An 11,887-nucleotide genomic window follows, 5' to 3' on the forward strand; every position below is an offset into this window, starting at 1 on the left:
ATGGCAGTCTCCCCAGTCGTCACCCACACGGTAGAGGTGCCTCAATCCCAAACCCTCCAGCGCGCCATCTCTTCGCCTCTCAAGAACGTCACCTCGCAAACCTCTTCCTCCAATGGCACTCCTAAACCACCCGTCACGTCGGTGCCTGCACCAGCCACCATGCCTGCGACTTTGGATCTCGCCGAGCAGATGAACGACGAGGAGAAGCGGAAATACGTCAAAGGTGACAGGGTGCATACATACCTTTCCGAAGCATTATTGTTAACTCTCTATAGGCAAGAAGCTAGGTGAGGGTACCTACGCCATCGTCTTCCTCGGCCACCTCCGCTCCAAGCCGTCCACCCTCGTCGCCATCAAAAAGATCAAGGTGCAGAAGGAGTACGACGAAGGCATGGCGCCTGACGCCGTCCGCGAGCTCAAGCACCTCCAGGAGCTCTCCCACCCAAACATCATCTCCCTGCTCTCCGTCTTCTCCTCCAAGGACCAGAACCTCAACCTCGTCCTCGAGTACCTGCCCCGCGGCGACCTCGAGATGCTCATCCGCGACACGGAAAACGTCCGCTACGGTACCGCGGACATCAAGACCTGGATGGGCATGCTCACCCGCGCCGTGTGGTTCTGCCACGAGAACTTTGTCCTCCACCGTGATATCAAGCCCAACAACTTGCTTATCGCCGCTGACGGGGAGGTCAAGCTTGCTGATTTTGGTCTCGCGCGCAGCTTTGCCGATCCTCACCAGCTCATGTCGTCGCGCGTCATCACCCGCTGGTATCGTCCCCCTGAGCTGCTCTTTGACGCAAAGCACTACAGCGGCGCTGTCGACGTCTGGTCCGTCGGCACCGTCTTTGCGGAGCTCATCATGCGTGCGCCCTACCTCCCTGGCAACACGGACCTCGACCAGGTCCGTCTCGTCTGCGAGGCCATCGGCACACCTACCGAGGACAACTGGCCCGGCGTCACAAAGCTCTCCGGGTACGCTGTGCCCGGACAGCACCCGGTTCGTGGCAAAGACTGGTATGAGATGCGCTTCGGCAGTGTGGGCTCTGACGGTGTCGACCTCCTCATGAAGACGCTCATCCTCGACCCCAAGAAGCGCATCACGGCCCGCTCCATGCTGGACCACCCATGGTGGCACTCGGAGCCCAAGCCCACGCGAAAGCAGGACCTTCCAAAGAAGGGCGGCGCCGGGGCCGACGACAAGATGGGCGCCGACCTCAAGCGTAGGCCGGGTGTCATTGACGATGATCGGGGATCCAAGGTTGCTCGCAAGCTCGACTTTGGAGGCATGTAAAAAGGGGAAAACTTATACACCAGGCGCATTGGAGGGGGAAGGAAATGTTTCACGAGCATACGGTACTCGTTTCACTATGGCATCATTTGGCGTTTGAATCTGGGCAGACACACAAAGACAAGACTTTGCTGAAAAGGGGAGGGAGGAACAAAGGCATGGAAGGCTTTCCATTTTAGATTAGATGGATTGGATTCTCCCCATTCATCATGATACGTAATTCTAGTTGTTTTTATATCCCAACCAAAACACTCGCTCCCAACATATCTCGTGACGTTCATTTCCCTTCAAACCCAAGATTCCCATTCATGAGCATTCATCATCCGTCACATAAGTAAACACTCCAATCCATACATAGCTCTCTCGACACTCTTCCTCACTTGATACCAGTCAGCCCTCCTCTGAGCGTACTCGTACACCTCCTCAGCGCGAAACACGCCGCCAAAGCGGTCACCATCGGCAATGACAGTAGCCATCTCTCGAGCGTGGCGGGGATCAATGAGAAAGATCTGGCTGAGCTCACGCAGGGCGCCAAAGTAGGCCAAAAGATCGGCATTGCGCAGGGTGCGTATGTACTCGAAATACAGGTTCATGTCGGCGATAAGTGTGATAGCACCAGCGGTGCTGACGCGCTGGCGCTTGAGGTGCTTGCAGATGGCGGTGAAGAGGCGCAGTCCGACCTCGCCATTGAACACGTCCAGCATTGACTTGTCCGTCGTGCCCACGAGCATGGTTGTATGGGACGAGACGAGGTCGACGATGCGCTTGGCCGTCGAAGTCGGTCCAATGTCCGGCTCAGCGGCTGGGGCGGCGGGCTTCTCAACGGGGGTGCTAGACCCGAAGCCGGACCCGAACGCGGAAGCACCAAAGGGAGAAGAGGAAGATGGGGCCGAGGGGTCAACCGGGTTATAATCCGTGGGCAGCTGCGTCGTGGCCTGAAGATACTCAACCTCATCCATCAAAACATCGATACCCTTATTCAGACCAGCTGCAACACTCTCGTCGAGCATCTGCTCAAACTTCTTCTTGGCCAGACCCGCTGGATCCAAAAAGTCGTTCCGGTCAGCAATCTTTGGCGCGGCGAGCTGCTGCTCGTAAAAGACGTCAATCATCTGCGAGATGAGGTCGCCCACGTTGACGAGCTCGATGAATGTGACGAGCGGCGCCACGCCGGCCTTGTTGTGGTCGCTGACTTCTCGGGGGTTATAGTGTGAGAGGTGATCGACGGCCATGTCGAAGCCAGTCTTGACGTGCTTCTGTCCGAGGATACGCAACAGTACCACAAAGATGCTTGCACACTGCTCCCGTGCCTCACCACCAGCTTGTCCGCCCAGACGGATAAAGACAGCAGCACGGCCTAGACTAGTCTTTGCAGCATGCACCAGGTTCAGCGCAATCTCAATGCTGAAGAGTGACTTGATGCCCTCCAGCTTAGATGCCATGATAGCAGCCTTTGCCGCAAGTTCATCTGTCGGTGCCTGTGCGGGCAGTGGACTCTTGTGTCCATCAAGGCCTACACTAGGCGTCTCTGGCCGTGAAGGCTGAGGAGTAAGACTTCCAGATCCATTGGCCTCTTTTGACGCGGATGAAGCTGCAGCCGCTGACGGCTTGCTCGTTGCAAAGGGTGACCCGATGGGGAAGCTGGGTAATACCGTAACGGGCATCATGACGACCTTCTTGAAGGAGCTGAGAAAGTCCTTCTTGTCCGCCGACCGGTTGATGTTGGACATGTAGAACGACTCTATCGTCGAGTCCTGCTCCGACAACTTCTTCTCCCAACTCGCCACCTCGGTCTCGGCATGGTTTGTGAAAAAGTCCAGCTCGGCCTGGAGGTAGAGGTCAAGATGCGGTTCGAATACTCGTAATGAGAGCTCCTTTGCCGCCTCTTTAATGTCTCGCGTGGATCCCTTTGGCGGTGTGAGGGATTGGAAGAAGAGCATTGTCTGCTCAAAGATTCCGGATACTGCCTTGAGATATGCCTCGATGCTTCGCTCATGGGCTTCATCAAACAAAGGTGTCGAGTACTCCATGATGATATCCTCTCTCACTTTATCCACAAACGTCCAGAATACGTGTGCTGGCTCAGGGAAGATGCGCTCCATGACCGAAGCTTGCTCATTGACCTTGGCAAGGAGCATCTCAAAAAACAGCCTCGAAGGCTCAAGTGTGATGTCATCCTCAGGCGCCTGGTTAAGGCAATCCATCGAATTCACCACCAACAGTTCCCGATCATTAAAGATGGGATGTTTCTGGATGAAGAGGTCAACACCCCCTGTTGCGCCGTCAAGCGTGTGAAGGACATGTGCATATCGTCGCATACGTCCATCAACATCCCAGAACTCGTATCCTTGCTCAAACTCTCGCAGCACGGCGCTCTCAAAGATTCCAATCATGGAGGAAACCTTCTCCGTCCGCTCATGAGACCCAGCCGCCCAGTCGCTCTTGGAGAAGCGCTGCAGGTTGGAGAGCATCTGCGCTTGTCGCTCAGGATCGCGAAACGCCTGAAACACAATAGGATCTGCGTGACTCTTTGCTCGTGCCAGGTCGTAGTAAAAGGGCGCAAGGGCGCCGTAGATCTTGCCGTACTCGTGTCTCGCGCCGCCTCGAATGCTCCGTACCTTCTTGAAGACATCGAGATATGCTGCTGGGTCCTCGGCGGGGTTCTTGGAGGTTGCCCCCACAGACATGGTCTCGAAGCCATCCCGAATATCAGACATGGTGCGGTTCTTGGCTTCCTCTAGGGACGCATCGAATAGTGTAGTTCCCACTGGTTGAGCAGGAGGCGCATTGGCCTGGCTCGCAGCCTTGGCGGCCTCGCGCCTCCGCCGTACAGCCTCCTCAAACCGTTTCCGAGCTTCTATCTCGTCCCAGCATCCCATGCTCTTTAGTCGCGAGACCCATCGCGTGTCATCATAGACCATTTCTCGTAGGCGGTGGGAGGCGCGGGCACAGCGCATCTGGTCGGCGACAGGAAGGTAGTCGAGGATGGTTGCTAGAATCTCTGGTTGGTGTTAGTACATGCTCATAGGCATGATACATCTCACGTTCTTACCCGCTGGGAGACTGGCTCTCGAGTCGAGCATCTCGGTCGCCTTGAGGGTGCTCAGGATGCTGCCGCGATTGGCAGCACCCGTCTTTGATCTATACATGGCGGGAGGAGTGTGTCGTAGTAATTTCAATTATTGTCCGTCTCGTTCTTGTTCATCCAGTGTCGTCTCGTCAGCGTGATATAGTTCTCGTGGTCGTCGTAGTCGTCAGTCGTCTGATTATCCTCCGTGCTGCCATAGGTCGGTCAATCCATCAGCATGTGGCCGCCGGGCTCTCCGAGGACAGCGACGCCAGCATTGAGCGATGGAGCCGATCAACGTCTATCGTCTTGAACGATTCGAGATTGTTTAGGTGTCAAAACGTCGCTGTTGAGTTGTAAAAGAAACCTTGTCGGTGGGAATCGCTGGACCCATAATCCAACGTTGGGTTACGTAGCTGGCGGTCGCTGGTTCCAGGGGCTAAGCGAAGCGAAGCTACCAGGGAGGGAGACAATGGGGGTGCCCCGCATCAGCATCAGGAGAGCTTCCCCTGACGACCTCGGGAGGGAATTACCCTATAGCGACGGGATTTGCACCCATGTGCAAGCATTTGAGCCATCTAATCATTAATAAGGGCTTATTGTTGAATTGCCTGTATAATTTTTTGTTTTGTTTTTATAAAAGCGTGTGACATCACAGCTTAAAACCAGATGGACAATCCAAGTATCAAATTATGCCATTCTATCCACCCAATGCAAACTACCCACCATCCACGCTCTATCGCTTTTGCTATATCTTAGCCTTGCATCCAATATGTTACTCCAAACGCCGTGAAATGCTCTCTCTAGTCGATACTTGTAATGACTGCCGAGCCAAAGACACCTCCGAATCCACATGGATATAATGACAACTCCTGTCATGTTCTACTCAAGAAAGGTAAAGAGATGTGTATGCAAAACGTTCATGGCCCGGGTGGCATCCCAGGCATTTATCACACAGGAAATGTTGATCTCGCTGGCGCCTATTATCCTTGTCAGTGTCATCGCATAAAGAGTTGTGAGAAGCTTAGTACTTACCCTGTGAAATCATCTCCAGGTTGACATTGTGCTCGCCCAGGGTGGAAAACATGCGGCCAGCAATACCAACCATGTTCTTCATCTCGGCACCAACCAAGCTCAAAATGGCCATATCTGTAAGGACGCTGACCTCACCGCACTCGGCAAGCTCCTCTGTAGCGCTGGCAAAAGCCTCAACCTGTTGACTTCCAGCGTGGATGGCCATACTGACGTGCACCTCACTGGTGGAGATGAGATCCACCGAGATGGAGTGCTTGTCGAGGATGGAAAACACACGAGCAAAGAAGCCGTGAGAGATGGAGCGCTTGTTGGAATGGACGTTGATGACGCTGATGTGATCCTTGATAGTGACGGCAGTAGGTCGCTTGGGTTTCCGGTGGTCACTCTCAAGCTTGGGAGAGCCTCTTGTAAGCTGGTGACCAGCTGACAGGATAGGATCGGGGATGACAATGGTGCCATTGCCGCGCGGGTTCTTGACATTCTTAATACGGATGGGGATCGGGGGTTGAGCACGGATGACCTGGTCCATAGTAAGATGGTGGATGACCTCGGAGCCGTAAAAGGTCAGCTCCGCCGCCTCGGAGGGTGTGATGGACGACAGCAACCGAGCGGTGGGAACCTTGGAGGGGTCGGCAGAGAAGATGCCGTCGACCTCCTTCCAGACCTGCAGCTCCTCGGCCTTGATTCCCACGGCGCAGAGGGCGGCGCACAGGTCCGTGTAGCCGCGGCCGATGTCGCCGTCGATCAGGCTGCCGGGCACGTTGCCGAAGAATCCCGTAACCACGGGGACCCGGCCCTCGCACGCCACAATCTTGCGGACAAATGCCTCCGAGGCGACTCGGTAGAAGTCGTCGTCGAGCCGATCTGTGGCATCATAGTGGAATGAGTCGCAGAGGTCGACATATTCGGATTCAACGCCCTGAAGCTGATGTTAGCGTGATTCCCCAGACTATTCCAAGTGAATAAGTTGCATGAGAGAGATGCTGGTTGTTCCTGATGTCGCTCTCACGACATCCGAACGAGGCATCTCGCAGACTGAAACCAAACGTGCATAGGTGGATATTACATCCAAAATGGAACTGCTAATTCGCGCAGACATGGCCAAGACACGGCCGGGTAAGGGAGGCAAAACTCACCACATCCTGCAGCAGCGACGCCATGAACCGACAGCTCAGCTTCTCGCCAAAGCTGATGACGCGGTCCTTTGCCCGCGAGTTGATCTCGAGGTTGAAGCGCTTGGCCGCCACGATGTACTCGACCAGCTCCTGGCACTCATCCCTGATCTTCTGGATCAGCGTCTCGCGCAGGGTATTGTCCTTGATGAAGGCCTCAGCTGCGAAAACGTGGTCGTTGCAGATGTCGAGCATCAGACCGCGCGCCTGCTCGACCAGCTCGTTCTGCTGGTCCTCGTCGACGCACATGGCGGCACCGACGCCGCGCAGTTTTCCATAGACGGCGAGTAGACTTTTGCCGTTAGCTGAGTTGCCCATATATGACCGCAAGGTCAAATCTGACAGACTAACTGCCATTGACAGAAATACTTACCGGCTGGTGGTTCCTTCGGCCTTCTTACCAGTGCTCCGCGCTGAGCAAACGACAATGACTCTGTTCTGAGACAGGCTGGCTCTATTGGCGGGGTTAGAGACAATTCCATTTCATTTCTCCAACTTTTTCTCTTCTCCCCGCGTTATATGTCATACCTGACAATATCTCTAGCAATCTTTCACAGTAAAAAGTCAGCAAAAGATATAATTCCCTCTCAATTGAGTCACGGGGAGAAGGTAGCAAACCTTGTCTGGAAACTTGCCCACGCTGGTGCCGCCAAACTTCTGGACGACCCAGCCCAGGTCCGAGTGGTTATTGTATGTGTGGCTGCCCATGATTGTGACACGACGTAACAAAGGAAAGAAGAAATTCTTCCTATTCTTCCCTGAACCCTTGCGGTGAAAGTCGTCGATGAAACGCGGGGGAGGCTCTCAGGGTGTGTCTGCAACCTTGAAAGAGGTGGAGTTTTTTTTTTTTCTCGGCTGAGTAACGGAGAGAGAGTGAGAGAAAAAAAAATGAGGCACTAGGTACAGTGAGTAGAGTACCCAAAAAAATCAAGCGCCGAAAAGCTGATGGAGTCTGGCACCCAACGCAATCCACTGATGGGTTCGTGCGGCTGAGGAAGAGGGTGTAAGAAACAAACGTTGAAGCTTTAAGATTGGGGCAGTGAAGCGGAAAGTTTCGTACAAGCTTTTTTTTTTTTTTTTGATATGGTGGATGAGATGCTATTCAGGGTCCTCTTGGAGAGGCGATTGCAATTGACCTTGTACAAATTCTGTACCGAGTGGCGAAAGAAAAGAATTGAGGATCAAGGTGAGAAACGGCAGATGTCAGAAGCCCAAAGGTAGATGAGGTGAGGTGAGGCGAGGTAAGGCGTCGTATGGCAGCTATTATGGACCCTTGTTCCCCGGGAACGGAATCAAGGCTTCAAAGCTTTCGGTCGGAAGGGGCAGTGAGTGACCTGACGGCGGGCAAAAGGCAAAGGCAGAGGGTAAGGCGTCTGATATAAGCCTGGGGCTCGGGTTCATGAACTGGTCCCGTCAGATGTTAATGCGTGCGGGTAGCGGTTCGTGATATGTATCCGGCTATATTCACATGTATGTGGCAGATGAAATAGAAGACAGAAGTCAAGAATCAGGCACAGGAGAGCTCTGCTCTACTCTTAAATGCCTCCCCGCTCGTCCAGTCATTCTTTCCCACCGAATGCACCTCCGAACCAAACCTGGCACCCCCAGCCAGACCCAAACGCAAGGTAGTCTCTGGGCTGGATGACTCGAACTCCCCTCCCATGGACTGGACTCTGCGTAGTTCTGCTTCCGTCTTCGGCTTTGGGACTCCTTCCAGTCAGGTTTAACTCATTTTTTTTTTATCCCTCGGCCCCACTCGTTGGCGCATGGGACCCCACTCCCCCACCGGAGCTTCGATTGATTCCACTGGTGGCTTGCGTGATACGACAGAAGAGGCACTTACACGAAAACAACAACAACAATAACAACACAACAGCAGAATCGCTGTCACTTACTGGCTGTTTTGTTCTGTTCGTAATCGGCAGCTTCAGGAACAATCCTGCAAGTCTTACTTACGATAGTAATCCCGCAATGCAGTACTCACTCCAAATCTGCTGTGGATGCTCAATGCCCGCAATATAATAATGGATCTGTTGACTCCTCAAGTAATGCCCTCACGCCACCCATACCCATTCGCCCCAAGAATCGACTCTTACATGGTTCTCCCGAAAGGATATACATTGAAGCTTGAAAAAACATGAACTACTGCCTTCCATGCATGATACGGGCGCGCTCTTCTATTCTTCAGTCGCGCCCTCCCAGACCAAGACCCCCCTTCCCCCTTTTCTTGGCCCGAATTCATGTCGTCGTCCTATCGTCCCATCATGCTTGAATTAAGACCCTCTGGGAATGCCGTATTAAATCACCCAAGGGTATAGATGAATATCCCGACCCCGGAACGCCAGACCCCACCACCGCCGACCGCTCTATCCTGCCTTGCCTCTTTACCATGCCATGCCATGCCGTGCCATCTGGCCATGCCCTCAGCCTTGTCTCGTCTCGCCCAACCCATCCATCAATCATAGTCCCGCCCCAGGATCAAGCTCCGTCCCTGTTAATATGCCGTGGTCTGGGTTTTCTGATCCTGTAAAGCTAAACTTGTCCATAGGAAAGTCTTCCTCGGGTGTCCTAATCCCGATTCCGCTATCGTCGAGCCCGTCGTTGCCGCTCATGCCCATACTGTTTTGGTTGGTCTTGGCCGGTGGAAACGGAGCTCGCTCTCCCTGGTTCTGAGACGCTGTGTTCACGCCGAGCTCTTCAGCGCTGCTGTTGTACCGAGAATTTTGCCGACTGCCTGCGGTCTCTTGCGTGGCTGGCGGAGGCGTTGGTGTCGGGCCCCCTGTTGTTTGGCTCATCTTTTGCTTCATAAATCCTCCTTGTGCCACCATGAAGCACATCATCTCATCCAGAAACGCTTTTGTCACCCACCAAGACCCAAAGCTCTTACCCTGGGACAGAGTGAGATCTCGCATCACCGCCGTTCCGATGCGTTCGACGCATGACACAATATCTGCATGAGATGCATAAGGGAACTTGCGAGGGAGGCTTCGCAGAAAGTCGACCCAGCGATCCAGCACATTTTGCCCAGATTGTGTTGACGCTCCTTCGCCATCCGTCTCTCGGTTGCTGCGGGACGAGATATCTCCATAGATGGTGAGGCACTCCATCTCCCATGGTACCTTGACAGGATCTAGGAGATCTCGCATCTCCGTAAGTAGCACGTTGACCACATCATCCATGCCCCGAGTCGGCACGCACTCTGCAAGCTTCCGCGGCCGGATCATGGTGATCCAGTCAAGATACATCTGATCGCGGTTGGCAGGGTTCGACAGCATGTTCGCTGCAGCGTGGGCGGTCAAGTTGGTTCTCAATGCCCGGTCGAGGAGGCCAGCAAAGATGGCTGCGGGTGCTTCCTTTGCTCGAACCACATGTTGGGGCTGGCCCTGGAATGAGTCTCGAATATGCATAACCAGTCTTTCTGAGATGGTCCTCAGGGTATCCAAAACGGGCTTCGGGACAACCTGCAGTGTAAGGCCAGACACAATTCTCATCATTCGCTGATAGAGAACAAAGTCGCACTCCTCGATCCAGGGGGCCAAGGCCGGGTTTCCGAACAGCTTTTGCACAGGCATGGTCAAGGTTCCCTGGAAGGAGGTGTACAGGTGGAAGAAGTTCTTCTCCCTGCAGTACCTGATGCACTCTACTAGTGATGTGCAATGCGAGCGGTACAACGCAGAGAGGGACTTGGCGGCATCGGGATCGGTCCCATGTGGGAGATATGATTCGATCTGAGGAAGAGGGAGCGGTTCCGACATATCAAACGCTTCCTCGACCTCAGGGGGAAACGCAAGCTCAAGTTGGGTCTTGGTCGTGGTGGTATGCAAATGGTCGAGGCTTGCGAGATCTGGTTGGTTGTATATGCTGTGCGATCGAAGGTCGGGGTGGCTCGACGAGCTCTTAGGCTCGGTGCCAATGTGAGGTGAAGGCAGGGCGCCTTGGCTTAGGTTCGTATGTGAGGGAGCGGGGACGGTGCTACTGCATTGTCAGCAAACAAGTTGATGCGAGGTTCCTGGGGATCTTACTTGAAGCTCTGGGTCATGCTGGTGGCCTCTGGTTGAGGCCGTGTGGGCTGCACCGAGGGTTCTCGGGCCACGGGCTCGTCGTCAATCAGGGTAAAGTTGACATAGTGGTACTTGGATTCTCCTCGAACACCGAGTCGTCTTGTTTTTAGACCCGGGAACAGGACGCGGACTAGCTTGCCAAAGCTGGCAGGGTTGAGGACGGTGATCCTCTCTGTTGCACATCTTGAGGCATAGTTGGCGTAAACTCTGCCACGGGGCACTGAGCCCTTGCCCTTGGCGCAGACCGAGTTAATCCTGCGCAGGTCAGTATCAAGGTCTAAAAGTGACAAACTCCTACGGCATACCAGAGCATGGCAAATACTTGGCGTGTACGTTCCGAATTGGGACCTCGCTCGTTGCCATGGAGCTCTCCCGCTACTTCTTGAAGGGTGCGGTGCCTGTGGGCACTGAAGAGCTGCCGCATTTCGAGCTCGTTATTGGCGCTAGATCTAGTAGACGCAGGTTTGGCGGCACCGGCAGCGGCTCTAGCACCTGCCTCGCCATTTTCGTCTCGGTCCATCATCTGGCTCCCTTCAGTGAAGCTGGCATTCTGTGTATATTCGGCGGGAAGAGGGTGCCGTTGCATGGGGTGCTTCTGCTGGTATGACATGGGATGTCCCATGGGAGCACTCATAGAGGTGTCCATGGAAAAATCCTGACCGGTACCCTGCATGTGGCTCGCAGCTTGTAGGATCATGTCCTCTGGGGACAGCTGCGAAACCCCCATATCCTTCGAGTGGCTATGGGCATGCGCGTGGGCCTGCGCGTGGGCATGCTCGCTCGACATCCATTGCCCAGGGTACATATCCGAGGCGTTGGCAAAGCCGGACTGATCGAGAGAGGTAGACTGGTTGGGGACACTGTTGATGGAAGTGGTAGAGGCGCGGGAGAGCGGACGCTTCCTCGCACGGGCAGCTTGGTTGTCGACTGAGCATGGATTGTCAACAATCGTGGTCTTGCCTCAAAGCAGGTCGGAGCGAAGAGGCGGTAGAAGGAGACGTGATGGGGTTATGGCCTGTGGGCAGAAGCGAGGAAAAGAGGGAGGAACTCACTCTGCTCCATAGTAGAAAACGAACGTTCTGTTGACTTAGGACTGAGGAATTTTGCGGGTTAACCGAACAACAAACATCAGCTGGGGCCGGATGCGTCGCCGCAATAACACGGGAATTGGGATCGCAAAGGTCGACGACGACACAACGGACAGGAGAAAAAAAAAGGGAGAAATCCTAGAAAGACACTGATAGAATCCAAATGATGCCGCGCA

General features: G+C 54.3%; 4 protein-coding genes across 4 annotated transcripts; 1 reads left to right on the forward strand and 3 right to left on the reverse strand.

The window, feature by feature from the left end:
• Positions 1-1,291, forward strand: LRP88_05908 (kinase-like domain-containing protein; the record flags this gene model as incomplete). The annotated part of the gene is made up of 2 exons (XM_083242451.1): positions 1-223; positions 276-1,291. 2 exons carry the CDS (start codon positions 1-3, stop codon positions 1,289-1,291), a joined length of 1,239 nt encoding a protein of 412 aa, XP_083101387.1.
• A 323-nt stretch (positions 1,292-1,614) lies between these two features.
• Positions 1,615-4,437, reverse strand: LRP88_05909 (exocyst complex component Sec10-like protein; the record flags this gene model as incomplete). The annotated part of the gene is made up of 2 exons (XM_083242452.1): positions 1,615-4,289; positions 4,341-4,437. The coding sequence occupies 2 exons, from the start codon at positions 4,435-4,437 to the stop codon at positions 1,615-1,617; spliced, it is 2,772 nt and encodes a 923-aa protein (XP_083101388.1).
• An 800-nt stretch (positions 4,438-5,237) lies between these two features.
• On the reverse strand, positions 5,238-7,270 carry LRP88_05910 (aspartate kinase; the record flags this gene model as incomplete). The annotated part of the gene is made up of 5 exons (XM_083242453.1): positions 5,238-5,335; positions 5,391-6,309; positions 6,527-6,854; positions 7,091-7,110; positions 7,181-7,270. 5 exons carry the CDS (start codon positions 7,268-7,270, stop codon positions 5,238-5,240), a joined length of 1,455 nt encoding a protein of 484 aa, XP_083101389.1.
• A 1,751-nt stretch (positions 7,271-9,021) lies between these two features.
• On the reverse strand, positions 9,022-11,685 carry LRP88_05911 (RFX DNA-binding domain-containing protein; the record flags this gene model as incomplete). Its single annotated transcript, XM_083242454.1, has 4 exons — positions 9,022-10,534; positions 10,585-10,878; positions 10,929-11,550; positions 11,676-11,685. 4 exons carry the CDS (start codon positions 11,683-11,685, stop codon positions 9,022-9,024), a joined length of 2,439 nt encoding a protein of 812 aa, XP_083101390.1.
• Between the last annotated feature and the right edge of the window lie 202 nt (positions 11,686-11,887).

This window comes from Fusarium phalaenopsidis (assembly GCF_050370095.1).
Source record: "Fusarium phalaenopsidis strain FUZ10S chromosome Unknown contig_32296, whole genome shotgun sequence".
In the NCBI taxonomy this organism is placed as follows: Eukaryota; Fungi; Ascomycota; class Sordariomycetes; order Hypocreales; family Nectriaceae; genus Fusarium; species Fusarium phalaenopsidis.